We start from the raw sequence: 27,661 nt of genomic DNA, 5'->3' as shown, positions 1-27,661 counted from the left end.
CCCCCAGGGCGCAGCGCGGCGGCCCCGGTGGGGCGGGCGGGCGGGCGGGGCGGGGCGGGGCGGGGGCGGGCGGCGGGACCTACTTTCCTCTGGAAATGGCCGCGCCGGGGAGCACCGTCCGCCCCGCGCCCCGAGGCCAGTCGGCGTAGGGCGGCCGCGGGGGTAAGAGCCGGGCGGGGGTTGGGGGGGGCGACACAAGGGCTCCTGCGCGTTCGGGCCTGGGCCCCGCGGCCCCGGAAGGGAAAGGGCCCGCCGTTCGGCCCCGGGCCGCGTCGCCTCCGCCGGGCTGGGCCGCGCCGCCGCCGCCGCCGCCTCCTCCTGGCCAGGCCTTCCCGGCGGCCGGGCCCGGAGCGCGGCCCCCGGCTCCCTTTGTGTCCGCTATCGGTACCGGCGATGCCCGCCGCCCGGGCAGCCGGCGGGGCCCGGGCCCCCGCGCCGCCGCTTGAACGAAGGTACGGCCGGGCCCGGCGTTCTGGGGCCCCGGTGCCTGGGTAGGCCGCGGCGGGCCGGGGCACCTGGCCTGGCTGGCTCAGGCCGTCCCGGAGGGTCCGGTTGCACAGGGGAGGGGGTTGAGCGCGGCCCAGAGGTACCGGGGAAGGGGGAGGGTGTCCCCACGCGGTTCTTCAGTCCCCCCGGAGCCCCGGGCAGGGCCGGCCGGGCCCCTCCGCCGCCCCCCCCATCCCCGGTGCGTGCTGAGGCCTTTCCGGGGACCATGCAGTAGCCCCTGGGCGGCCCTAATCCCCCTTCGCAGGATTACTGGGGAACCGGAGCGGATTTGCTGGCGAGGGGCGCCCCCCCATTCCCGGTCCAGGACCCCACTGTTCCTGGCCGGGGGCTCCCTGCGACCCCACCCACCACACCTCGGTGGGCAGCCAGGGCTTTGGGGTGCCGGGAGCTGCCCCAGCGCGTTGGTTGTGTCGGAGTAGGGGGGTTCCCCAGGCTTCTCCCCCGTGCGTGGCTCGCAGTCAAGTGTGGGGTTCCCCCCTGCATCCGCTTGGCCCCCCTGTCGGGTGCATGTGAAGTACTGGCAGATGGGGGTGAGGTCGGGGCTGAGGGTGGGGGCATGGCCTCCCCTTAGCTTTTGTCGTGGTGTTTGGGGGTGAACCCCCCCCACACCCATTCTGGGACCACCCCAGTGCCTGTGGGGCTCAGCCGTGTCAATGCCTGCCCTGGGGAAACTGAGGCACGGGCAGCAGCTGGGTGCTGACAGGGGGACCCTGGGCACCCCACTTTATTGTTGTACCCTGAATCCCACCCAGTCTTGCAGGAGGAGGCACTGGGGGGGTCCCAGCTTCCTCATGGGCACTGGGAGAGCTTCCCTTCCCACCAGAGCTGGTGCTGCCTCTGCTGTGTGGGTCTGGGGCCTCATCGGGGTCCTGGTGACCCCTTGGGGTGCTGGTGTGCCGTGGAGTCGGGGTCACTCCCCACCCACACACACACCCCCCCCCCCCCGGTTTTAATTGAGATCATGGAGCCCCAGCTCCTGCATGGGCTCATCAGTGGGGAGCTGCCCCAGGGTGTTGCTGTGCTGTCCCCACTCCAACTTGGGAGGGACCTGGGGGCCAGTGGGTGACAGGGGATTGGGGGGGACCATCCCCACTGTGGGACACAAGGTCTTGTGGAACCCCGGGGAACTGTGACGTGCTGCCTGCTCCTGGCAGGGAGGGACGCCTCTGCCATGCGGAGACCCCATGAACTTGTTGGAGGGGGCTGCCCTGTCCCTTGGGTGGGGGGTTGTGGGTGGGGGCAGGGAAGGGCTCCTTCGCCCCTGTGCTGATGGATCTCACCCCCCTCGCAGCTGCGGGCCTCCCCTGAGGGACGCCGCAGGCAGGATGGACGAACAGAAGCTGCCCAGCGAGGAGAAGAACACAGAGGTGCCAGGTGAGCGTGGGGCAGGGCAGGGTGCTGGGGGGGGCTGAGTCCCCCAAACCAGGGTGGCTGACACCCACTCTTCTGGCAGCTGATGGGACTGAGGCCTCGGAGGGGATGGGCAGCGCGGAGGGGGACCCCCTGAAGCCCCCCGAAGGCGCCTCCGCAGGGCCGGAGCCAGAGAGCACAGACACAAAGGGACCTCCCCAGGCCAGCAGGTGAGGAACAGCGGGGCTCGGGCATGGCATAGAGCTGGTTGGGGGTCCCACGTGTCCATGACACCCCCTTTCCTTCCCTCCCTCCCCAGCACACCAGCCCGCCGCTGCGCCCTCTGCAACTGTGGGGACTGGAGCCCACACGGGCAGCGGGAGCTACAGCGCTTTGAGCCAGCGCCTGACTGGCCCGAGCGGCTGGCGGGCTACAAGCCCCTCGAGGGTCCTGGCCAGCTCCCCCAGGAGCTGGAGGCGGCAGGTGACCACCTGGCACAGATCGGCTTCTCCGAGCGGGTAACTCCAGCGCAGCTCTTTGAGTCGACAGGTAAGTGCAGTCACAGCATTGCAGTCCTCATCCTGCCTCCCTGGGTGTCCTGCCTGGCCTGGGGACCCCACCTTGTCCCTGACACCCCGTCCCCACAGGGCACTGCTGGGTCCACCGCTGGTGTGCAGCCTGGTCGGCCGGTGTGGAGCAGGAGGCGGCGGGGCTGACTGGCGTGGACAGAGCTGTTTTCTCAGGGATCTCACAGGTGAGCAGGTTGTGGGGGGGTGGTGAGGGCTCAGCCCGGCCCCAGACAGCATCTCTGACCCCACCGGGCTCCTCTGCTTTCAGAAATGTGAACATTGTCAGCGGATGGGGGCGACCATCCCATGCTGGGCAGCCGGTTGCCCCCACCTCTACCACTTTCCCTGTGCTGCTGCCAGTGGCTGCTTCCAGTCCATGAAGACCCTGCGGCTCCTGTGTCCTGAGCACGTGGCTGAGGCCGTGCAGATGGGTCCGTGTGGGCTGGGGTCACGGGTCCCCTCCCGCTCTGGAGGGGGGCCCTAGGGAGGCAGAGCCTGGCGAGGGGGTGGATCTGACAGCCTTTCTCTCTCCTCACATCCAGAGGATGCCCGGTGCTCAGTGTGTGATGGGCCGGGGGACCTGCAGGACCTGGTTTTCTGCACCAGCTGTGGGCAGCACTACCATGGGGCCTGCCTGGACATCACCCTGACGCCCCGCAAACGCTCAGGCTGGCAGTGCCCCGAGTGCAAAGTGTGCCAAACGTGCAGGTGAGCTCGCGTCCCTGCAACAGGGGGGACAACGAGGGGTGCATGGGAGGGGAATGCAGCCCTAACCCTTCCCCCTGCACCCCGCAGGCAGCCCGGTGAAGACTCCATGATGCTGGTCTGCGAGGCGTGTGACAAGGGCTATCATACCTTCTGTATGGAACCAGCCATCGAGGGGCTCCCCACCGACTCCTGGAAGTGCAAGGTGCGTTCTACTCTCATAATAGAGTACACGGGTGCCCTCACCTTCTACCCACCCCTGACATGCCTCTGCCTTCCCCCTAGAACTGCCGGGTCTGCTCAGACTGTGGCCGGCGCCCCGCAGGGCTTGACCCTGGCTGCCAGTGGTACCAGAGCTACTCTCTGTGCGAGGGCTGCCAGCAGCGCCGCACTGCTGAGAGCACCCATGGGGCAGTGGCACACGTGCCACTGCTGGACCCACCTGCCCAGACGTGAGTGGGGTTGGGGTGACTGGTTGGGGAGGTGTTGGGCTGGGTGTCCCCTTTGTGTCCCATGACCCTGGGGAGAGGGTGGCCTGAGCCCCCTTCCCCTCACATGGTTCCCCCATCCAGGTTGTCATCCCCTGACCGCAGTGAACCAACGGATATGCTTGTCCCCTCACCTGAGCCGGAGCCTGCAGGGTGCAATGAGGAGATGCAGTCAGGGGGGAACCCCAAGGAGGCACCCCTGGGCGATGGTGGGGCTCCTCCCGGCGAGCTGATCTCTGTGGAGGTGCCCCCTGATGAACTGCCCCTCAACAAGCCGCCCCCCGAGGAGCCCCCTCCTCTTGTGCAGCCCCCCGAGGAGCCCCCTCCTCTTGTGCAGCCCCCCGAGGAACCCCCTCCTCTTGTGCAGCCCCCCGAGGAGCCCCCTCCTCTTGTGCTGCCAGCTGATGAGCTGCCCCTTGAGAGGCCATCCTTTGACAGACCCCCTCTCAAGGAGCTACCCCCCAGTGATCCACCCCTTGATGAGCTGCCCCTCAACATACTTCCCCTCAAGGAACTGCCCCCCAATGAACCATTGCTCGACGAGCCGCCCCCTGAAGAACTACCCCCCAACGAGCCGCCCCCTGAAGAACAGCCCCCCGACGAGCCACTCTCTGAGGAGGACCCCAAGCCACCAGGTAATCAATGGAGGACGTCTGGGTCTGTCCCCTTTCCTCTCTAGTTGTCCCCTATGGGTGCAGGGTTCTCACACCTGGGTCCTCTCCCAGTAGTGGTCTTGTGTGACCCTCAACCTGTTGACCCTGACTTCATGCTTTACTGCTTCATTTTGGGGGTACATTGGGAGCTGGGTGGGGGGGAAGTCCCTGAGCCAGGCTGAGGCGATGCTTGTTGCCTCTCAGCCCCAGGCTGGGTGTTACAGGGGGTGGAGGGGACCCCTGTGCCCCCCTCACCTGCGGCCCCGTCCCGCAGGCCTCCTCCCCGAGGTGGCTGTGGCAGAGGAAGTGCCAGCTCTGGCCCCGGAGGTACTCCCTGAGGAGGAGATGGAGATGGAGCCGGAGCCCTTGCTCCCCCCTGAGACGGCACCCCCACCCCCGGCTCCCCCAGGTAGGCTTTGGGGATGTGCTGGGGGTAGGGGTTGTCTCTTCTGGGGGCTGTGGTGTCATCATCCTCTCCTCTCCACCCCCCCAGATCTCCATGCTGTCTCACCCGCCTGCCCCCCAGCCTCCTCGCCCAATGCTGAGAAGGATGAGGTGCCTGAGCCGCCCACCCCAGCTCTGCCCAAGTGCCCCGGCAGCCCTGGCATCGCCATGGACACTGAGCCCCCCGGCTCCCTGCCACCCTCCCTGGGCTCCCCTGCTTGCACCCCAGCCCCCAATGAGTCCCCTGAGGATGAGGAGATGGAGACAGCCGGTGGTGAGGGGGAGTCACCAGCCAGCCCCCCTGGAGGTGGCCCCCATGTCAGCCCTGCCCCAGAGCTGGGGCCCTTCCCAGGCTTGCCTGAGGAGGAGGAAGAGGAGGAGGAAGAGGCACCAAGGCTGGAGCGGGAGGGTGCCAGCGGGAGCTCCCTGCTGCTGAGTGAGGAGGATGCACTGGAGGAAGGTCAGGCTGGGGGCAACCCTGAAGCCAAGGGATCGCCATTGCTCCTGGAGCCAGAGGAGCTGGGCCCCGAGACCCCCATGGAGGTTTGTGCCACTGGGGAGAAGCTGCTGGGGCAAGGAGATGAGGGGGGCCCTGAGGCCCCTGCCCTGCGCCCCCAGCCTGACATCCTCAACGAGATCTCCAACTTGAGCCAGGGGGACACCAGCAGCAGCTTCCCGGGTTCGGAGCCGCTGCTGGGCTCCCCGGATCCCGAAGGTGGGGGGTCACTGTCCCTCGAGCTGGGGCCAGCCTCGGCTGATGCCAGCTTGCAGAAGGAGGATGCTGGGTCGCTGCCACTGGGCGCCGAGACGGATGACTCGCTGCTCTTCGAGCCGGCTGCCAAGGGAGATGGGGACAAGAGCCGTCGGCGCAGCTCCCCAGGGCGCTCCCGCGTCAAGCAGGTATTGGGGGGACCTACCACCCTCACAGCCCTGCCAGGGCCGTGTCCCCTTCCCTGGGCTGCCCCTGTGGCAAGTAGGAGAGGGCCAGGGGTGGGATGGGGGCCGTGCCCCTCTGCTGCCCCTGCCCCAGCCAGGATGCGTGGCGGGGGTCCGGCTGGCCCCCCCACCCCGGGTTGCTGTAACTGCCCTCTCCCCTTGGCCCTAGGGTCGCAGCAGCAGCTTCCCTGGGAGGAGGCGCCCCCGAGGTGGGTCCCACGGGGGCCGGGGCCGGGGCCGTGCGCGCCTGAAGTCAACCACCTCGTCTGTTGACACCCTAGCAGTAAGGCCGGGCTGGGGTAGAGGTGGGGGGCCAGGGGGTCCCCAAGCTGTTAGGTGGCAGGGCTGAGAGCCATGTCCCTTTCCCCCCATCCCCTTCCCCAGCATCCCGGTCCCTGGGAAAGGCTCAGGAGCCCTTAGGGTGGGGTGGGTGGGGGTCCTGAGGGGAGGAGACTGCCTGGGGCTGTGCTGTGCTTCTGGGGGTTTCACTCCACAAGCATATGGCTGGTGTGCAGCTGCCCCCCAGAGAGGGGCTGGCTTGCAGGCGAGCAGGGGTCTGTTGCCCCCATGTGTTCCTGTGTTCCTGGTTCAGCACCAGGCTGTGGCTGACACCACCACCCCCCCCCCCCCCCCCAAACTGCACTGAGAGCAAGGGTCCTCAATGCTGAGCCCCTTCTTCTACCCCCAGCTTGCCGATGTGGAGAGCTCACCCAGCAAGGAGGAGGACGAGGATGACGATGACACGATGCAGAATACGGTTGTCCTCTTCTCTAACACTGACAAGTTTGTGCTTATGCAGGTAACCGGGGTGCTGTGGGACAGAGAGATGGACAGGAGAGACTTGTGTCCCCCCTCAGCTCCTGCCCCCCACCAGCTCCTCTCACAGCCTCTCTTCTCCAGGACATGTGCGTGGTGTGCGGCAGCTTTGGCCGTGGAGCTGAGGGCCACCTTCTTGCCTGCTCCCAGTGCTCCCAGTGCTACCACCCCTACTGTGTCAACAGCAAGGTGAGGGTAACTGGGATCCCTGGCCCCACGCTGGGCAGACAGTACAGTGCCGTGCCCCTCAGGGACCCACAGAGCCAGGCCATGTCCCTTGGGGCATGCGCTCGAGGTTGTGCCATGCTCTGGGATGTCCCCTATGGCCTTGCCCAAGCCCAGGGACCCCCACAACTCTGCCTAAGGCTCACGTGGCTGCCCTTCTTGTCCCCAGATCACAAAGGTGATGCTGCTGAAGGGCTGGCGCTGCGTGGAGTGCATCGTCTGCGAGGTCTGTGGCAAAGCCTCTGACCCCTCCCGGCTCCTGCTCTGTGATGACTGCGACATCAGCTACCATACCTACTGTCTGGACCCCCCCCTGCAGACCGTGCCCAAGGGTGGCTGGAAGTGCAAATGGTGTGTGGGGGGCGCAAGGGGAGCCTGGGGGCAGGGCTCAGGGCTGGTGCTGACCCCTCATTTCCCACCCCCTCCCCCCCCGAAGGTGTGTGTGCTGCGTGCAGTGTGGGGCGGCTTCCCCTGGCTTCCATTGTGAGTGGCAGAACAACTACACCCACTGTGCACCCTGCGCCAGTCTGGTCGTCTGCCCCTTCTGCCGCGAGAAGTATGTGGAGGATGATCTGCTCATCCAGTGCCGGCACTGCGATCGGTGAGCACTGTGGCCCCCGGGATTCCCAAAGCGAGATTTCCTGATTCTTTGCACTTGGGAATGTCCATGGGGCAGCCGGGGTGCATGACGGGCCCCCACTGCCTTGCAGGTGGCTGCACGCAGCATGCAACAGCCTCTTCACAGAGGAGGAGGTGGAGCAGGCTGCAGATGAAGGCTTTGACTGCAGCGCCTGCCAGCCCTACGTGGTCAAGCTGGCCGGTGAGCACTCAGGGTGGGGGGAGCCCATGGGGTTTGGGGGACACTTAGGGGACTTGGGGACTCACCTCCCTGTCTGCTTTTCCCTCTGCAGTGCCTGCGCCTCCCCCAGAGATCGCCTCAGTCAAGGCCAAGGAGTCAGGTACACGCGGTGCCAAAATCGGCACTGGGGTCGGTGCTGCGGGCCATGCTTTTTTCCCCAACGCTGGCTTTTGTCCCTCTAGAGCCCCAGTATTTCCGCTTTGAGGGCGTGTGGCTGACAGAGACAGGGATGGCAGTGCTGCGCAACCTCTCCCTGTCACCCCTGCACAAGCGGCGGCAGCGCAAGGGCCGACTGGGGACCCTGAATGGAGATGGGGGGCTGGAGGGGGGTGACCCCCTGGGCCCCGATGACAAGAAGGATGGTGACCTGGATGCCGATGAGCTGCTCAAAGCTGAAGGTGCATTTCCCCGGCGGGCGAGCTGGAGGGGTACAGTGTGGGGCTGCCAGGGGACCCCACTAATGTGTGTGTCCCCAGCAGTGGGTGTAGAGCACATGGAGTGTGAGATCAAGCTGGAGGCTCCGGCCAGCCCTGACCGTGACATCGGGGCTGATGTGGATTCGGGGAAGGGGTTGGAGGACCCGGAGGAGTGCAAGAAGAGGAAGCGCAAACCGTACCGGCCCGGTGAGTGTTACCTAGGGCCACCCCCCAGGGTCGGACTCGCCCCAGGTCGCACTGTGACCCCCCACCTCCTCTTCCACTGCTCACCAGGCATTGGCGGCTTCATGGTGCGGCAGCGCAAGTCCCACACTCGCCTGAAGAAGGTCTCGGCAGTGCTGGCTGAAGTGGGACGAGAGGGGCTGAGCACCGAGGGGCACCCGGAGGATGGTAGGGCCCAGTGGCAGCCGTTCCCTTCCCCGGCCCCCTGCCCGCTTGTCCTCTGGGGATGGAGAAGGGACTGTGGTTTGTGTCCCATGGTGCTTTACCCAAGCCCTTCCTGTGGCACGAGAACAGCCCCAAATTCCTTTGGGGGGAGGCTTTAACAGGATGGCTGTTGCAGGGGCTCCAGGGGACCTCCCAGTCGAGGGCAGCCTAGATCTGGGCTCAGCAGAGGGGGACGAGAAGAAGAAGCGCCGGGGAAGGAAGAAGAGCAAGTTGGAGGACATGTTCCCCCCTTACCTGCAGGTGGGATGGATAGAGAAGGGTGGAGGTGGCCCTGGGGGGTGAATGAAGGTAGCTCGTGGGGGGTGGTGCAGATGAGCCGGGGGGGGGGGGGGGGCATGCAGGTGGCACTGGGAGCGGGGTGGAGGTGGCCCTGGGGGGGGGGCGTGCAGATGATCCGGGGAGGTGTGTGGAGGTGGCCCTGATGGTTGAATGGAGGTGGTGCTGGTGGCAGAGTAGAAATGGCCCTTGGTGGAGGGAGGAAGCTGGAGAGGACCTCGGGGGAGGGGGGGGTGGAGGTGGCCCCGTGGATGGGGGTGGAGTTAACCCTGCTGGGGTGAAGGTGGCCCTGGGGGCTGGACGGAGATGGTCCTGGGGTGTGTGGAGGTGGGGATGGCCAGCGGGGATACCCTGAGGGATGCAGTGGTGCTGACGGCACCTCCACTCCTCCGGCAGGAGGCATTTTTTGGGAAAGCGCTGATGGACCTGAGCCGGAAGGCGCTGCTGGCGGCGGGTGGTGTGGGGGACGGGGCCGCCCGCCCCTCCCTGGGCCAGGGTGCCCCACGACCCAAGGGGGACCCCAGCCTGGCTGGAGCACTGCAGGGTGCCCCCCACGACAGGAGGGAGACCCCCACGCATCCCCGAGGTGAGTGCGGCTGGGAGCCTGATTGGGACCCCAGTCACCGTCCCTGAGAAAAGAGGGGTCGTGGGGATAACTTGGGGGTTGCCGTGGACACAGGGGGCTGTTGGAGGATGCTGGGGGCTGTTGGGGTTGCCGTTGACTCTGAGGGCTGTAGGAGGGTCCTGGGGGCCGGTGGAGGGTCACTGGGCCGCCCCCTCCCCGGGAGGCCTGGCCCCGCTGAGGCCAGGTGTCCCGCAGGGGATGACAGCACCGACGGCAGTGCCGCCGCTCCTGATGATGATGGCAAGGACGACGCGAAGGCCGAGGACCTGGGTGAGCCCCGGGGACCCCCGGCCGTATCGGCGGGTTGTGCGAGACGGACAAAGTCCTCCGCGGGGCGTCCGAGAGGCGGGCTGGAGCGTTTGCAGCCATAGACGGAACCGCTCTATGGTTGATGAGTACGCTCTAGGCGGGGCGGGAAGTGGGGGGAGCTCTATGGTCTCTCCGGTGCTGGTGACCATAGAGTGTCACCTAGAGCGCCCCCACGTGGTGCGGCGGGACTGGAGGACGGGGGCTGCCCTGGGCTGGGGGTCCCGCGGCGTTGAGGGCACCTGCCGATTCCTCCTCTCAGGGGCCGAGGAGCCGAAGGATTCCCCTGACCCCGCAGACGCCGAGAAACCGGCCACCCCGGGCGAGGGTGCGCTGAGCTCTGACCTCGACAAGATCCCCACGGAAGGTGCGGCCCCCCCTGCTCCTCCTTGGCAGCCGGGACCCTCAGATTTCTCCCCATTTCCTGTTGGCATGAGATTTGCACTATGTGCTGCCTGCGGTGGCTTAGCTCTTCCTCCCCCCCCCCCCCGCCCTGCAGAGCTGCCTAAAATGGAGAGCAAAGATGTGCAACAGCTCTTCAAGGATGTGCTGGGTTCAGCAGAGCGCGGGGAGCAGCCCCTCAACTGTGTGGCCACGGGGATGGAGGCTGAAGGCGCAGGGCAGGACCCCAGCCGGGCGCAGCGGCCGTTCCTGCAGGGAGATCTCCAGCTGCCGGGGCAGGGTGGGTGGAGGTGCCGTGGCTCCAAGCTGAACTGTGGGGAGCAGGGGGGTCCTGGTGGGTGGGGGAGAAGGGCAGGACTCACTGTCAGCTCCGGGAAAGCCAACATGCTGTGTCTTTGTTGCGGCTGAGCTGATTGAACACTGCAGTATGGGACTCCTGGGTCTTCCCTGTTGCTGTAGGGAAGAACATTGAAAGCGTTTTGGGGGCGTACAGGAGGAACTTGTATTGTTGGAGGGCTGCTGGGCCCCCGGGGCAGGCACAGATTTGAGCCCCAGCTCTGCTGTCTTTGCAACGCCTCTCTCTTCCCACGCAGGGAACGTTTCCCTGGGCTCACTCTCCGGAGCCGTCTCTTTGGAGTCGTATTCGGGAGTTTGCCAGTCGCCGTTCCTTGACAACAGGTATGCGGGCAGCTGGGGGAGCTGGAGTTGGTCTCCCTAGAGAGAGTCAACCTTGGGGTGTTGTAGGACCCCCTCTTTTGTCATGCTCTTCTGGTCCATGACACACTCTCCCCCACCCAGGGAGCGGAGTGGCTTTTTCAGTCCAGACCACTGTGAGCCTGAGAGCCCCTGGGCCAGCAGCTCGGCTGCCACCACCCCCTCGACACCCACGACACCCACAACAGAGGGCGAGGGTGACGGGCTGTCCTACAACCAGCGCAGCCTGCAGCGCTGGGAGAAGGACGAGGAGCTGGGTGAGCTCTCCACCATCTCGCCCGTCCTCTACGCCAACATGAACTTCCCCAACCTCAAGCAGGATTATCCAGGTAGGGCTCTAGGGGGGCTGCGGCCAGGGCGAGTGCAGGGAGAGCTGGGTGCAGCGTAACATCCTTAGTCCCTGTTCGGAGGGGAGATCCTGTCTGCTCTGGTACAGGGCTTGGCTGCCGCACTGAAGCGCTCTTTGTAGCGATGGGGGGGGGGCCGTCTTGGTGCCAGCTCCTGGCCATTGGGCCATGTCCACATGTAAAGGGGATGAGTACCTGCCAAGGGCCTGAGTGGGCTCATCAGGGATGGACTAATGTTGCTTTCCTCTTCTTCATCTGCTGCTACCGGACTCCCAGACTGGTCAAGCCGCTGCAAACAGATCATGAAGCTCTGGAGGAAGGTCCCTGCCACAGACAAAGCCCCCTATTTGGTGAGTGCTGGGGCGTTGCTGGGGCGGGGGTCCTGGGCGCCAGGGGTTGCGAGTCAGCTGGCTTCGTGTTTTTGTTAGCAAAAGGCCAAAGATAACCGGGCGGCTCATCGCATCAACAAGGTGCAAAAGGTACGTGCTGGCACTGGGAGGTGCCCAGCGGCCCTGGCCCAGCCCTGGGGGATGTGGTGGGCCCACCCCCTGCCTCCTTAGCCCCTTCCCCAGCTCATTAGGCAGGTAGGCATGGGTCCCCTGATGGCCGGGCTCTCTCTGCAGCAGGCTGAGAGCCAGATCAACAAGCAGACCAAAGGGGAGGGACTGCGCAAGCCGGAGAGGCCCTCGCTGCACCTGCGGATCCCGGTGCCGCCAGGGGCACAGCCTGTCTACATTGGCAGCCCACCCACTGCCGGCGAGGGCTTCCTGAAGCCCCCGACAGGTGCCGGAGGGGGCCCGGAGTCACCCAGCGATCTCTTTCTCAAGCTCCCACCCCAATCCCCTGCCCAAGTGCCTTCGCACGATCCCTACAGCGCAGCACCTGCCTACACGCTGGAGCCCCGCTTCCCCTCGCCCCTGGGTCAGAGCCCCACAGCAGGTGCTGCCTTCCAGCCCTTCCCTGGCCAGCCCCAGCCCCTCACAGCACCTCGTGCTGTCCCCGGCTCTCAACCCCCTGACTTCCACCCCACACCACCTGGCACCCCCCGGCACCAGCCCAGCACCCCCGACCCTTTCTTGAAACCCCGCTGTCCCTCCTTGGACAACCTCTCCGTGCCAGGGAGCCCTGGGGCCCGGCCTGCTGAGGCTCTGCTCTCTCCCCTGCCTTTCGGGGAGCAGAAGAAGGGCCTGGAGGTGAAGAAAGAGGAAGGGGGAAGCCTAGGGGTCTGCTCGCCCGGCTATGCCCCCACCACAGGCTATGGGGACTCCCCAGGTGGCCCCCAACTCTCCGCTGCGGAATTGAAGGCAGCTGATGTCTTCAAAGCCCCCATGACCCCACGGGTCTCTCAGGTAGAGCCGCAGAGCCCAGGGCTGGGGCATCGGCCCGCTGACCCGCATTCCCTGGCCCCCTCACCTCCCAGCCACCCCGATCTCTACCGCCAGTCACCCTACCCAGACCTCTACTCACAGCCCCCACTGACACCCCGGCCACAGCCCCCTGAGACGTGCTGCGCCCTCCCACCCCGCTCCCTGCCCTCAGAACCCTTCTCCCGCATCCCCGCCAGCCCCCAGTCCCAGTCCAGCTCTCAGTCCCCCGTCACCCCACGCCCACTCTCCAATGAAGCCTTTTGCCAGTCCCCTGTCACCCCCCGCTTCCAGTCCCCGGACCCCTATTCCCAGCCACCCTCCCGGCCCCAGTCCCGGGACCCCTTCACTCCCCTGAACAAGCCTCCCCGGCCCCAGATGCCAGAGCCAGGGTTCAAGTCAGTGCCACTCTCGCACAGCCCAGCGGCCAGCGGCAGCTTTGGGGGCACTCCGGTGGGTGAGCCCCACACCAAGGCGCCAGGTGGGCAGCAACCCCCCTTCGCCCGCTCCCCTGGCGCCAGTGTCTTCCCAGGCAGCCAGCCCCCCATGCGCTTCACCTTCCCCCCGACTGTCTCGGAGCCGCTCAAGGGCTCACCGTCCCACCAGCCTCATGGGATCAACAGCCATTACATCCCCGGCAAGCCCCAGAATTCAGCCTACGCCTCATCCCCTGGTTTTCACCAAACCGGCAGCCCGCTGGGGCCGGGTGCTGCGGCTGCTGAGACCTACAGCCTCTCACCCCTCCGGCCACCCTCAGTGCTGCCGCAGCAGCTGCCAGCTGCCCCACAGCAGCAGGACGTCTCTATCACCTTCCTGCCCCGAGCCACGCTGGGGCCACCAACTGACAAGAGGGAGGAGGTGGCTGCAGGACTCTCAGCACCCCCAAACCGGGACCTGGCAGAGCTGCCTGGCAGCCAGGACGGGACCCTTGGCACTATGAGCCAGTCAGAGCTGGAGAAGCAACGGCAGGTGAGCGCTCGCCAGTGTTTGGGCCGTATCTGTCTGGCTTCAAGGGAGGAACCAGGACCTCTGCGGTCACTGGTGGGGTCAAGGAGGCCGGCTCCGCTTGTGGCTCCTTCCCCAGAGGCACGGTGGGGGCATGGACACCTGGGGTTGGGGGCATTGACTGGCACATCCAAAGTGGTCTCCATGTGTGGTTTGTCCCTGGGTCCTGGGACAAGCTGGTTTCACTCCCATGTCTCTGCTCTTTGTCCTAACACTTGGTTCCTCCCAGCGGCAGCGGCTCCGCGAGCTGCTTATCCGCCAGCAGATCCAACGCAACAGCCTGCGGCAGGAGAAGGAGAGTGCAGCTGCAGCCACCACCTCCTCGCCGGCAGGCTGGGCCCCCGAGGCCAGCAACCAGGCTTTCGAGTTGGGCCGGGGCATGGCCCCCTACCAGCCAGCACAGGTAGGAGGGCTCTGGGGAGATAGCTCTGCTGGGAGACTGGGGGTGGACAGACTGGGTGATGATGTGTCCTTCCCTCCTTTTCCAGGACAAGAGTGTCCTCGGGACGCTGGCCACCGCCGCCAGCACCGGGAAGCTGCCTGGCTCTGTCATGGTGCAGGGAGCATTCACTCAGGATGAGCGGCTCTCCCGGCCCCCGCCAGCAGCCACACCGTCCACCCTGGACATCAACGGGAGGTGAGTGCCCAGCAGTGGGGCAAAGGGTTTGCTGCAGCTGGTTAGAATCGAGCAGGGCTTGCCCCTGGTGGGTTGCATCCTCCCCAGGTCTTGCTTGTGATCACCCAGGGGGGATGGGGTGCCTGTGGTTTTGTGGGGTTTCTGGCATGATCTGAGGGGGTTGGGATCCCTGGGGTGCCGCATATGGTGCGTCATGGTTGTAGCAGCACCAATCCGGTCCTGACACCGTGGTGTCTTGCAGGACGGTGGTGGGCCCCCCCCAGGCCTTCTACCCCCGTGGGGTCTTCCCGGCACCATCCCTGCAGCAGCAGCAGCAGCAGCACCTCTGGCAGCAGCAGCAGCAGCAGCAGCAGGCAGCCTCAGCCCTGCGGTTCCCCGTCGCCTCCCGCTTTGCCCCACCGGCTGCCAGCACCCCTGTGGGCAGCCTGGCCACCCGCCTGCTGGCACCCACTGAGGTGGTGCCTGCCTCACCCACTGCCCTGGGTGCCCCCTTCATCGAGCTGCGGCACAATGTGCAGAAGGGATCCGGAGGAGTCATGGGCTCCCCCTTCGCCCCCCAGGCACCCCGGCCCCGCTTTTACCTGCCTGGGGAGGAGGGCAATCCCCAGGCCCTCTGCACCCCTGTGGTGCCCATGCAGGCGCTCCCCACCCCGGCGCTGCAGCCCCCGAAGATGCCGGTACCGCTGCCGCCCGCGTCCCCACAGGGTGCCGAGATGAGCAACAGCCACCACCAGCCTCACGCCAAAGCGGCTGCCTCCCTGCCACTGCCGGCCCCCAGCCTGGAGCTGCAGCATGTTCCCCCGCGCCCACTGTCCTCTGGCCCCACTCTCCGCCCTGAGGGACCCAAGGACAGCCCTGCACCCGACCCCACACCAGCTCCGACCCTGGGGAAGAGCCACCTGAGCCTTGAGGGGGGACGTCTTCCCTGTGAGGTGCCAGTGGAGCCCGATTTGGATGATGATTTTGGCTCCCACAAAGACCTGGAAGACGATGATGATTTGGCCAACCTGAGCCTGGATCCAGACGTGGCTAAAGGGGATGATGACTTGGACAACCTGGACAGTCTGGAGACAGCAGACCCTCACCTCGATGACCTGCTGAATGGCGACGAGTTTGACCTCCTGGCCTACACTGACCCCGAGCTGGACACTGGGGACAAGAAGGACATTTTCAATGAGCACCTTCGCCTGGTCGAGTCGGCCAACGAGAAAGCCGAGCGTGAAGCCCAGCTCAAGACAGAGCTGCCAGCACCCAGCTTGAAGCTCCCTGATGCTGGAGACAGCAAAGACACTGCCCCATCCGTGGAGGACCAGGAGGTGCCCAAGGAAGGGCTGGTGACGGGGGTGGGCTTGGGACCCACTTCTTGCCCGACGGGCACAGCGCTGGCGCCTGACCCGGCTTTCAAGGCACAGGGCACAGAGGCAAAGGCAGGCTCACTGCCCACTGATGTCAAGCCCAAGCTAGAGGATGGCTGCCTGAAGACCTCTCCCTGCCAGTTCACTGCCGGTGGCTCTGAGCGGCTCCCGGTGCCTGTCAAGTTGGAAGCCCTGCAGGGCACGGATAAGATTTCTGCCTCGCTGGGGCTAGGCCTCAAATCTGGTCAGACCCTCCTGGGCCCCGGGGCTGGCCCTGCTCGCCTCAGCTTGACTCACTTTGCTAACAGTAGTCATGCCAGTGTCCCCGTGCCAGAGAAGGACCCCTATGCTGGCTCCAGCCGCGGGCTGGCCCCTGCCCAGCTGGGCAACCAGAGCAACCCTTTACTGGAGAAGTTTGAGCTGGATGGTGGAGCCCTGGGCCTGGGCAGTGCCCAGCAGTCGCCAGCCGATGACCTGGACAAGATGGAGAGCTCACTGGTGGCCAGCGAGCTGCCCCTGCTCATCGAGGACCTGCTGGAGCATGAGAAGAAGGAGCTGCAGAAGAAGCAGCAGATGTCAGCCCACCTGCCCCGGGGCACCCCCAACCTCCCGGCCTCAGGGCACCCCATGCTGCACACGGCAGCAACTGGGCAGCCGCCTGAGGGGCAGCCGCCCCGCCTGGGCACCCCGCAGTCTCCCCTCCAGCTGGGGCTGGTCACCAGGCCACCATTGATGCCACCGCAGCCCCCCCGGCTCGGCACACCCCAGCAGGGCCCAGCGCTGGCCCCCCACATGGGCATGGCCCCTGGGCAGCCTCACGTACTGGCAGCCCCCCATGGCGTGCAGGTGGCTCTGGCACAGCCGCAGCAGAGCCAGCAGCAGGTGCTGGTGCAGAAGCCAATGGCTGGGGTGCAGCCGCCCACCCTGGGCTTGAAGCCCCCCCAGCTTGTCATGCAGCAGCAGTTGGCCAACAGCTTCTTCCCGGATACAGGTAGGGGCTGCAGGCGGTTGTTTCTGGGGGGCACAGGGTCCTTTCAGGTGCGGGGCGTAGGGCTGAATGCACTGTGTCACTGTCTGCTGACTCTTTTTGGGCAGACCTGGACAAGTTTGCAGCTGAGGACATCATGGACCCTATTGCTAAGGCCAAGATGGTGGCACTGAAGGGTATCAAGAAGGTGATGGCTCAGGGCAGCATTGGGGTGGCCCCAGGCATGAACAGGTAAGGGGGACACTGGGTTGTGGGGCATGGCCTGGGGTGGGCAGGGCATCTCGGTCCCAGCTCATCTCTTGTCTGTGTGTCCCCCCGCAAAGGCAACAGGTTTCCCTACTGGCCCAGCGGCTCTCGGGGGGCCCAGCTGTCTCCGAGATGCAGAATCACTTGCTGGTGGGGAGCGGGCAGGTGAGTGGGGTGTCCAGGCACGGGGGCAGTGGTCCCCTTGGGGCTGTCTGCCTTGGTGCTTGGGTCCCTGCTGGGCAGGAGTTGCTCTGGCCGATGGGTTCACAGTCCCCTGGGGAGGGGGGTGCTGTGAGGAGGGGACGAGATGTGGTGCATGTCCTCAATGCTCCCCTTTCTGCCAGGAGAGGAGCGGCACTGACCCAACCCAGGCTCGTCCCAACCCACCCACCTTTGCACAGGGCGTCATTAGTGAGTACCAATGCGTTGGGGGCACCAGGGTAGTGCTGGGCGGGTCTCGTCCTGCCCACACAGCCTGGGCTGAGCAGGATCTGGAACCGGGGTCCCTGCTGAGCTGAGCCCTCTCCCTGCTCCTGCAGATGAGGCCGACCAGCGGCAGTACGAGGAGTGGCTCTTCCACACGCAGCAGCTCCTGCAGATGCAGCTGAAGGTGCTGGAGGAGCAGATCGGGGCACATCGCAAGTCACGCAAAGCCCTCTGTGCCAAGCAGCGCACTGCCAAGAAAGCTGGGCGGGAGTTCCCCGAGGCTGATGCTGAGAAGCTGAAGCTGGTGACGGAGCAGCAGAGCAAGATCCAGAAGCAGCTGGATCAGGTAGGGCTCTGTGGGCGGGTGGTCGCCCTGTCCCCGGCACAAACGTGTCATGTTCACTGGCATTAATTCTATGCCATCCCTGGCGTTAATGTCCCACTGTCCTGGGCAGGTGCGGAAGCAGCAGAAGGAGCACACCAACCTCATGGCCGAGTACCGCAACAAGCAGCAGCAGCACCAGCATCAGGCCTCGGCTGTCATGGCCCTGAGCCCCTCACAGAGCCCCCGTCTCATATCCAAGCTCTCTGGGCAGTTGCTCTCAGCACACGGTGTCCAGCAGCCAGCAGGGGCTGTGGTGGGTGCCCAAGGCCTCAGCCAGCAGCCAGGACAGCCTGGGGGGCTGCGCCTGCCCCAGGGCGGCGTGTCCATGGCTGTGCAGCAGGGCCTGTCCTTCATGGGCCAGCAAGCCGTAGGGAGCGCCCCAGTGCCTGGCACCTCCAATGCCTTCTTTACTGGGAACCCCGCGCTCCGCGGGCTGGCTGCTGACAGCCGCCTGATGCAGGAGAGGCAGCTCCAGAGGATGCAGCTGGCCCAGAAACTGCAGCAGCAGAACATGCTGGGACAAGTGTCACTGCAGCAGCCGCCGGGCGTGATGGGACAGGCCTCCATGCAGCCGCCAGGCGTGATGGGACAGGCCTCCATGCAGCCGCCGGGTGTGATGGGACAAAGCTCCATGCAGCCGCCGGGCGTGATGGGACAGCCTAGTCTGCTGGGGCAGCAGCAGACGGCGCCAGCCCCACAGCCAGGCACAATGGGGCAGCCCATGGTGCCGAAGCAGCAGGGGCTGATGGGCAGCCAGCAGAGCCTGCTGGTGCAGCAGCTCTCACCCCAGCAGCAGCCGGGTTTGCTGGGCCACGCGCAGGCGCCAGGGCTGCAGCACCAGGCGGTGCTGGGCCACCCCCCACCCCAGCGCCAGGTCCTCCTGGCCCCCCACCAGCAGCGGGTGCTGGGCTCGCCCCAACTGGCACCACAAACTCCAGGGATGCTGGGCCACCGCCTTGTGCTGTCCCAGCAGATGGGGCAGTCACGGGGACCACTGGCCCCACAGCAGCAGCAGAACTCAGCGGCTGCCCAGCCAGGGCTCCTGGGGCTGGGCCAGGGGCAGCCCCCGATCCAGCACTTTCCACAGCACGGGGCAGCGGGCCAGGCCCCCTCCGTGCTGCACCTGAGTCAGGGAATGCAGCCGGCCCCAGTTGTTCTGGCTCCTAAGGACCAGCCCGGAGGAGCAGACAGCAGCGCCCTGCCAGCTGAGGGCAGCGAGAGTGGGGGGCAGCTGCATGGGGCCCCCCAGGAACAGCAGGGAGCCCTCAACCCCCCCAGCCTGGGTGGCCCAGAGCCTCCAAACCCCAAGCACCAGGCTGAGCTGGGGCAGGGCCAGCAGCTTCTCTTGGCCTCCCCCCAGCCAGGCGTCCTGGGCTCGCAGCCGGTGCTGCGGGCAGCCCCCATGCAGCCAGGCACCCTGCTTGCCCCGCCGCTGCAGAGCCCTGGGGCCACTCGCCCCGAGCTGTCCCAGCAGCATGGAGATGCTGCTGGGATGGCAGAGCCACCATTGGGCTGTGGGACGGGCCAGGCGCAGGGCATGGCGATGCCACAGGCACTGCGGCCCTCGGAGCAGCCAGGCAAGGGGCCGTTGGGCTCACTGCAGGGCCAGCCACAGCCCCCTCGGCTCCAGAGCCCTGGACAGCACAAACCGGGGCCAGCAGTGCTGTCACCGGGCATGGCTGCACTTCCCTCAGGCCTCCTGGGGCAGGTGCCAGGGCCAGTGATGGGCCAGATCCGGGCGCAGCTCCAGGGTGTCCTGGCCAAGAACCCGCAGCTGCGGCACCTGACGCCCCAGCAGCAGCAGCAGCTCCAGGCCCTCCTGGTGCAGCGGCACCAGCAGAGCTTGCTGCAGCAGAGCCAGGCAGTCCGCCCCCCTGGCCCCTTCCCCGGGCAGGCCCCAGACCATGGCTCCCCAGCCCCTGCCGCCCGACAGCCCCCTCGCCCACTGGGGCCTCTCTTCCAGCCACGGCCGGGTGCCCCAGCAGAGGCACAGAGCGGCTTCGCTGCTGAGCAGGGACGTGCGCTGGCAGGGCAGCCTCCACAGCAGCCCCTGGCTGAGCTGGTGCAGGCAGCTGTGGCTGCCTGTGGACCCCAGCCTGGCCTCATCCGGCTCCCTGCACCGCTGGCCCCCTCACCCCTGGGCCGTGCACCCCAGCACCTGGCTAGCCCTGAGCAGAGCCCCCAAGAGCCAAAGAAGATGTCGCCAGGGGTCCTGGCATCGGCCCCCAGCCCTCCAGCGCCAGCGGAGCAGGGGCTGACGCCCACATCGAGCACCACCCTCCCTGACCCAGTGCATGGCCCCTGGGACCCCGAGGCACCCAGTGCAGACCCAGCTGACCCTGGTGAGACCCACATCAATGGGGCTGTGCTGGAGGGGGCCCCTGTGGCCGGAGACACCCCTGTGCTGTTGGTGAAGCAGGAGCCGAAGGAGGAGGTGGCGGCGGCAGCAGCACAGTGTGAGCTGGATGGGGATGAGGTGGCAAAGCCGGAGGCCAACGAGGACTCCAGGACTGGCCAAGCCAATAGCTTGCTGGTACCAGGTGGCCGCTCTGAGGCTGGGCACCTCCTGCTGCAGAAGCTGCTGCGAGCCAAGAACGTGCAGCTCTCAGCGCAGAGCCCGGGCGAGCTCAATGGGCACACAGAGAGCCGGGGCACCGGCATGGAGCCACGGCTGCAGCCGGTGCTGCTGGGCCGGGAGGTGAGTGAGGGGCTGTGGGGCAGGATGGTGGGCAATTGCTGCTGTGCCACGCTCGGCACGGCTCTCGCTCTCCTTCTGTTCTGCAGGACCCCTCCATTGCCAGGAAGCCAGTGGCTACCAAGCCCAAGCGGGTGCAGAAAGGCAACGAGCGGGTCCCAGCATCCCGCAAGAAGCTGCGGAAGGACGAGGGGGTACGTCCTGGCGAGGCCTTCGTGAAGCAACTGAAACAGGTATGGCCATGGGCCAAAGGGCATAGCGGGGGGCTGCCTGCTGCCCACGTCCCCTGCTCACCACTCTGCCCACAGGAGCTGTCGCTGCTGCCACTGACGGAACCGACCATCACGGCCAACTTCAGCCTTTTCGCACCCTTCGGCAGCAGCCCCATCAATGGGAAGAGCCAGCTGCGGGGCGCCTTCGGCAGTGCCGTGCTTGACAGCATGCCTGACTATTACTCCCAGCTGCTCACTAAGGTGAGGAGTGCTTGTTCCCCTGTGTGTGCCCCTTACAGTCTGGAGGTCCTGGGCCACCCCACTGTGATCATCCCACTGTCTTTCCCCAGAACAACCTCAGCAACCCACCCACGCCACCCTCCTCACTGCCACCCACACCACCCCCCTCCGTGCAGCAGAAGATGGTGAATGGCGTCACAGCCCCTGAGGAGCTGGGCGAGCAGCCCAAGGACCCCAATGCAGCCCGCGAGCCTCATGACCAGAAAGGTGAGTGTGGCTGGCACAAGGGTGGTGTAGAGTCCCTGTTGCCACATATCACCCTCCCGTGACACCTGTCTCTTCCCCATACAGACACACCGGCTGTGGAGGTGAAGAGCCTGGACCTGCTGGCAGCTCTGCCCACCCCTCCGCACAACCAGACCGAGGACGTCAGGTGAGCCACTGGCTGCAGTGACCCCCTCATGGCCCACGCCAGTCCCCATGGCCCATTACATTTCCTTCCCTACAGGATGGAGAGTGATGATGAGAGTGACTCCCCTGACAGTATTGTCCCTGCCTCATCCCCCGAGAGCGTGCTGGGCGAGGAGCTGCTCCGCTTTCCCCTGCTCAGCGAGGCCAAGCCGGAGCTGGAGGAGCGTGTGCTGTCTCCCATCATCCCCATCATCCCCCGGGCCAGTATCCCAGGTGGGCTGTGCTGTGCTGGGGGAGCATATGGACCAGAGCAGGGCAGGAGGGGTCTGCAGTGTGTGTTGACCAGGCCGGGGGGAGGGGATCTATGGAGTATATGGACCAGGCAGGAGAAGTTCTATAGGGTGTAGAGACTAGGCAAGGGTATGTTAGGGAAAGTAGGTCTGTAGGGCACATAAATTGGGTGGGAGGAGGTCTGTGCAGTATATGGATGGGGCAGGAGGGAGTTCCTGGATGTGTGGGCTGGTAGGGATGTGTGGGGCACGAGAAGGGTCCTTGGGGACTGTGGGCTGAGGGGAAGGGGTCTGTGGGGTGTACTGCACTTGGCCATCAGAGCCTTGAGCATGGCCTTTGTGTCAGGCTGTTCCCAAGGGTCCCCCAGCCACTCCCCAAGGGTTTCCTGTCAGTGCTGTGTGCTGGGTCCCCATAACCGCACACCAGTTTCTCTCATATGAGGTGATGGATTCCCAGTAACATTTCTGCAGGGATCAGGGGTGGCTGAGTGGGCTTATGGATGGCTGTTGGTGGAGCCAGGCCTGTGCAGCTCTGACCCCCCTCTCCCCACACCAGTGTTCCCTGACACGAAGCCCTATGAGGCTGTGGAGCCCTTTGGAGCTCCCCCTGGGAAGGTGGGGGCAGCAGGCCCGGCTGCCTCGTGGGAGAAGGGCAAGAGCAGCGAGGTCTCCGTTATGCTGACGGTGTCTGCAGCAGCCGCCAAGGTGAGCGAGGGGACAGGGGGAGGTGAGACTTTTTGGGTCTCAGCAGTGGCATCTGTGACCTTGGACCCATCCCATCATCTTCCTGCCCAGAACCTAAACGGGGTAATGGTGGCCATGGCTGAGCTGCTGAGCATGAAGATCCCGAGCTCCTATGAGGTGCTGTTCCCAGATGGCCCCATGCGAGCAGCTGTGGTTGAGGCCAAGAAGGTGGAGACAGACATAGCTGGTGAGTGTTTGCCTCATCCCTGCGGGCTCCCCCATGTCCCTGGGCAGGGCACCCTGTGACGGGCTCTCTCTCTTGCAGGGGTACTCGGTGGCAAGGAGAAGGTGATGCTGGCTGGGAAGGTGTCGGACAGCAGCTCCGAGTGGCTGAAGCAGTTTGACGCGGTGCTGCCGGGGTACAGCCTTAAGGGCGAGCTGGACCTCCTGACACTGCTCAGACAGGTCAGCGGGGTGCGGGGGTCCCCCCAGGGCTGTGACTCTGAGAGAGGGATATCAGGGTACCTGTAAGGTTGTGGCTACGTGGGGGTATAGGAGGGGCCCTTTGGGACCAATTGTGACCATGTAGAGAGGTGTGGGGTCCCCACCTGTAGGTCCCCCATGATTGCAGTGTGGTGCAGGGGTTCCCTGAGGGGCCAGGTTCCCCTGTGGAGGGGGGCCGAGTCTCCCAGGACAGTGTGGAAGGGGTTGGGGAGGTCCTTGCAGGGCTGGGAGCACAGTGGAAGGCTGTGGGGTCTCTGCAGGGCCAAGGAGCCTTCACCATGATGCACAGGGAGATTGGGGGTCCCCATCCCTGGGATGCTCTGACTCGTGCCCCCCTCCCCATGCCACAGGAGAGCCCTGTGCCAGAGAAGACCCTGCACCACTGCTACGTCAACAATGTCTCCAACCTGGACGTGCGGCAACTCTCCGTCATGCCCCAGGAGCCCTCGCCCCCACTGTCCCCCTCTGTCCCCTCCCCATCCAGTCCCACTGAGGCTGCCAGAGTCCCCGACCCTGAGGCGGCTCATGAGGCAGCCCCAGCCCCCCCATCACCCCTGCCGCCAGCCCCCCAGGAGGAAGGGGCTGCAACCCCCTATTCGCCACCCCGCTTCAAGCCACGTTCACGGCCACCGGAGGATGGGGATGAAGCACGGCCTCGGCTGAAGAAGTGGAAGGGGGTCCGGTGGAAACGGCTGCGCTTCCTTGTTACTATCCAGAAAGGGGGGGCCAAGCGGGACGGTGACAAGGAGATCGCAGAGTTCATCGACAAGCTGGGCACCACCCTGCGCCCTGAAAAGGTACCACGGGACCTGCGCAAGTGCTGTTTCTGCCATGAGGAAGGTGACGGGGCCACAGATGGGCCGGCCCGCCTGCTCAACCTCGACCTTGACCTCTGGGTCCACCTGAACTGTGCCCTGTGGTCCACGGAGGTCTACGAGACGCAGGGGGGGGCCCTGATCAATGTGGAGGTGGCCCTGCACCGTGGGCTGCTCACCAAGTGCTCCCTGTGCCAGAAAACTGGGGCCACCAACAGCTGCAACCGCATCCGCTGCCCCAGCGTCTACCACTTTGCCTGCGCCATCCGCGCCAAGTGCATGTTCTTCAAGGATAAGACCATGCTCTGCCCCTTGCACAAACTGAAGGGCCCCTGCGAGCAGGAGCTGAGCAGCTTCACCGTCTTCCGACGCGTCTACATCGAACGGGACGAGGTGAAGCAGATCGCCAGCATCATCCAGCGTGGCGAGCGGCTCCACATGTTCCGCGTGGGTGGGTTGGTCTTCCACGCCATCGGGCAGCTCCTGCCACACCAGATGGCTGACTTCCACAGCGTCACAGCTCTCTACCCCGTGGGCTATGAGGCCACACGCATCTATTGGAGCCTGCGGACCAACAACCGCCGCTGCTGCTACCGCTGCACCATCTGCGAGAACAATGGCCGCCCCGAGTTCGTCGTACAAGTCATTGAGCAGGGCCTGGAGGATCTGGTCTTCTCCGACTCCTCGCCACAGGGTAAGGGAGCTGCAGGTGCCGGCCCTGCTGCTTTCCTCCACCCCTCATCCTGCTGATGGGGAGGATGGGGCAGTGGGAGGTCCCAGGGTGGCTCGAGTGGGAGTCTGCACCAGTGGGCAGCCTGTTGCAGGTCCCCAGCTCCAACCCTCCCTTCCCTCGGCAGCCGTCTGGAACCGCATCATCGAGCCGGTGGCGATGATGAGGAAGGAAGCTGACATGCTGCGACTCTTCCCCGAGTACCTGAAGGGCGAGGAGCTGTTTGGCCTCACGGTGCATGCGGTGCTGCGCATCGCTGAGTCGGTAGGTCCTGGGGAGGGGGGGTCTCCTCTCCACACCGAGGATCAGCCCCACTGGGAAAGGGGCCGGTGGCCACGCTGGCTGGGCTGTGGTGGCTGCGGTGCTGCTGCTCGACCTATGGCTCCTCTGCTCCCTCCTCAACAGCTGCCTGGCGTCGAGAGCTGCCAGAACTACCTGTTTCGCTACGGGCGCCATCCGCTGATGGAGCTGCCGCTGATGATCAACCCCACCGGCTGCGCCCGCTCCGAGCCCAAGATCCTCACCCACTACAAGCGGTAAGCAGGTCTGGGATCCCCCAGAAGAGCTGGGACCCCTGGAGATCCTTCAACGCTGACCCCCTTTCGCTATACCCTGGCAGGCCCCACACCCTGAACAGCACAAGCATGTCCAAGGCCTACCAGAGCACCTTCACAGGCGAGACCAACACACCCTACAGCAAACAGTTCGTGCACTCCAAGTCCTCCCAGTACCGGCGCCTGAAGACGGAATGGAAGAACAACGTCTACCTGGCGCGGTCCCGCATCCAGGGACTGGGGCTCTATGCAGCTAAGGACATCGAGAAGCACACCATGGTCATTGAGTACATTGGTACCATCATCCGCAACGAGGTGGCCAACCGTCGGGAGAAGATCTACGAGGAGCAGGTGAATCTCTGGTGGACATTGGGGGCTCTGGTGGGATATTGAGGGACTCGGGTGGGATATGGGGGGCTGGATGCAGCCACTGACACCCTCTTCTCCCCCCCAGAACCGTGGCATCTACATGTTCCGCATCAACAACGAGCACGTCATTGATGCCACGCTGACAGGGGGCCCGGCCAGGTGAGCATGGGGGGCTTTGGTGTGGTGGGACCCCGCCAGAGGGAGCAGTGATTGTCCTGCCTCCCAGGTTGGCACTGACCCCCGCACCTCTCTGCCCTGCTCTCCCCCTCCCAGGTACATCAACCACTCATGTGCCCCGAACTGCGTGGCTGAAGTCGTGACCTTCGACAAGGAGGACAAGATCATCATCATCTCCAGCCGGCGCATCCCCAAGGGGGAGGAGGTCAGGCAGGGGCGTGGGGGGGCCGGTGGGGGCCTGAGGGTGGCAGTGCCAGGCTCCGTGCCGTGGGTGACTCCCCATTTTCCCCCAGCTCACCTACGACTACCAGTTTGACTTCGAGGACGATCAGCACAAGATCCCCTGCCATTGTGGAGCCTGGAACTGCCGAAAGTGGATGAACTAACTGCGAAAAGGGTCTGGGGGCCACAGCCCCCGCCTCGGAGACCTCGCCAAGACCCGCCGGGGCCACAGGAGGTGCCAGGGCAGCCGGGCAGGCAGCAGCGGCCAGGGCACAGAGGCTCCGGCAGGGAGGGCGGCCGCTGCGGAGCCACTGGCCTTGCCCGAGCGGGACGGACGGACGGACGAACTGGCAACTCAGGGTTTTCTTTGCTTCGTCCTGCGAGGAAGAGGGGGGGATCCACAGAGACGCTCCCCCCCACCTATTCACCGCCCGCCTCCCTCGTGGGGGAGCCACGGGGGAGCAGAGCGATCCCAGCGGAGCCGGAGCGAGTTTGGAGCCGGCCTGGATTATTTTTATTTTTAATTTTTTTTTTTTTTTTTTTTAGAAACAAAACTAATAATATTTGCTCGCTAATTACCAAGGTAACACAAGACTCCTTGAGCTCGACAATCCGGGCTCTGCCCCGTCGCGCGGCGGCGGCCAGAGCTCTCTCGGTTCCTTTGATCTCTTTTTGTTTGTGCGTGTGGACGAGACCCCGGAGCGCGAGACCCTGGAGCGCCTGCGGCGAGGGCCCCCGACAGACACAAGGAGCTTCTGCACCCAAACCTACCTCATTTTAAGTGTTAGATTTTTCTTTTTTTTTTTTTCCCTTTTTTTTGGTGGTGTTTTTAAATGTGAGCCCCTGCCACCCACCCGGGCAGAGCCTCCCCCTACTGCAGCTGGGGGTCTGTCCCATTCTCCCCCCCACCTCGTCCCCCTCCTCTGGATGTGGCAGCAGAAGGCCCCCCTCACTGGGGTCCATGGGGAGAGGAGCAGGGGGAGATGGGGGTTCCCTACCCTTGTCCCCTGCCCCGGGAGGTCCCAGCTGTGTGACGTGCCAACGTGTGAGGTGGGAACGGGGGGGGCAGACCCACTCCCCTCAGCACTGGGGGGGCGGGGGGCTGGGGAGGGGCCCCCGTACTGCCTCCCCCTACTTGCTGTCAGCACAGGGAGGGGGGTGGGGGAAGGTTATTTATCTATTTATACGTTATATTATATATACTAGATGGGAGGGAGGGGGGCTCTTTGTGCTCTGCTGGGCTGAGATTTGGGGTGCAGGGGCAGGAGGGGGCTGCGGCATTTTTAAACCCAATCTCTGAGGGGGTGGGGGCTGGAGCCTCGGAGAGTGAAGCAGTGAGTGGGCATTAACACAGCGCCCCCCTCCAACCCCCCGCCACCGACTGTGGCCTCCTTGGGGCCACCGCCTGCCCCCTCCACCATGGAGGGGGGACCCTCCCGGGGTGCCTGGGAGGGGGGAGCTGGGATCTCTTAACGCACAAATGCACGGCGTGAGGGGGGAACCCTCCTGTCCCTGGGGGTGGGTCTGGCACCCTCGGGGTTTGGGGGGGGAGGCTGAAGGGGGTCGGTGCCCCCCCCCCCCCCCCTTCCTCCCCAGTGGGGCTGGGCAGGGGCTGGGGCGATCTTTAAAGCTGCTTCCGCAACTCGTCAAAAGCTGCAAAAAGGTTTAAGGTAAAAATGTTAAAAAAAAAAAAAAAAAAAGAAAAAAAAAAAAAAACAAACAAAAAAAGAGACAAAAAAGCAAGAGTGGGGGTGGGGGATGAGAAAGTTTTAACAGAAAATATACGAGAAATTTAACTTTCAGAGCTGTACATAGCCGGGGCGTGTAGAAATCCTGTTTTTACCAATACCGAAACCACTGGATGTTATTTTAAAATAAAGCGCGTGAGAAGCCAGGCGGCTGCTTCCCTCCCTGGTGGGGCCGGGGGAGGGCTGGGGGGTCCGACGGGGCTCTGGGGCGACCGGGAGCCGGCCTTCCCAGCAGGTTGAACCCAGGACAGCGGAATTCTGGCCTGGCAGAGGTGTCCCCTCCCCCATCCCTCCAGGGGGTCGTCTGTGCCCCCCAGGTTGGGGTTCCTGACGTGGTGCCCCCCCTCCCCCAGGGGACCCGAAGTGTCGCCCCACTCCCTGCCCCCCGCGGACTCCATGTCCGGTGTCCCCTGTCCCCCACCCTCCCCGACACCCCGTCCTCCATGGGCTGCCGTGACCCGGAGGGAGGGGAAAAGGTCGCCCTGCGGTCATGGATCA

At 65.2% G+C, this 27,661-nt stretch overlaps 1 protein-coding gene across 1 annotated transcript; it reads left to right on the top strand.

Annotated features, from left to right (window-relative positions):
* The first annotated feature begins 1,832 nt into the window (after positions 1-1,832).
* Positions 1,833-27,304, top strand: KMT2D (lysine methyltransferase 2D). The gene is made up of 56 exons (XM_074164847.1): positions 1,833-1,881; positions 1,961-2,087; positions 2,177-2,406; positions 2,505-2,611; positions 2,695-2,857; positions 2,969-3,134; positions 3,222-3,336; positions 3,417-3,583; positions 3,704-4,276; positions 4,497-4,681; positions 4,766-5,616; positions 5,822-5,935; positions 6,341-6,451; positions 6,553-6,657; positions 6,863-7,044; positions 7,130-7,294; positions 7,404-7,513; positions 7,605-7,652; positions 7,735-7,950; positions 8,032-8,175; positions 8,263-8,379; positions 8,552-8,676; positions 9,109-9,298; positions 9,533-9,607; positions 9,906-10,010; positions 10,143-10,325; positions 10,639-10,723; positions 10,844-11,085; positions 11,371-11,456; positions 11,535-11,585; positions 11,730-13,439; positions 13,705-13,878; positions 13,964-14,112; positions 14,354-15,459; positions 15,493-16,458; positions 16,563-16,686; positions 16,779-16,866; positions 17,046-17,112; positions 17,241-17,473; positions 17,583-19,023; positions 19,090-20,210; positions 20,297-20,440; positions 20,516-20,680; positions 20,770-20,926; positions 21,011-21,092; positions 21,168-21,343; positions 21,917-22,065; positions 22,156-22,291; positions 22,370-22,509; positions 22,899-24,057; positions 24,221-24,357; positions 24,499-24,629; positions 24,713-24,998; positions 25,102-25,175; positions 25,290-25,398; positions 25,487-27,304. The coding sequence occupies exons 1-56, from the start codon at positions 1,833-1,835 to the stop codon at positions 25,577-25,579; spliced, it is 15,504 nt and encodes a 5,167-aa protein (XP_074020948.1). The 3' UTR covers positions 25,580-27,304.
* The last annotated feature ends 357 nt before the right edge of the window (positions 27,305-27,661 follow it).

This window comes from Numenius arquata, chromosome 29, assembly GCF_964106895.1.
Source record: "Numenius arquata chromosome 29, bNumArq3.hap1.1, whole genome shotgun sequence".
Classification (NCBI taxonomy): Eukaryota; Metazoa; Chordata; class Aves; order Charadriiformes; family Scolopacidae; genus Numenius; species Numenius arquata.
This window is presented reverse-complemented; position numbering and strand designations above follow the sequence as displayed.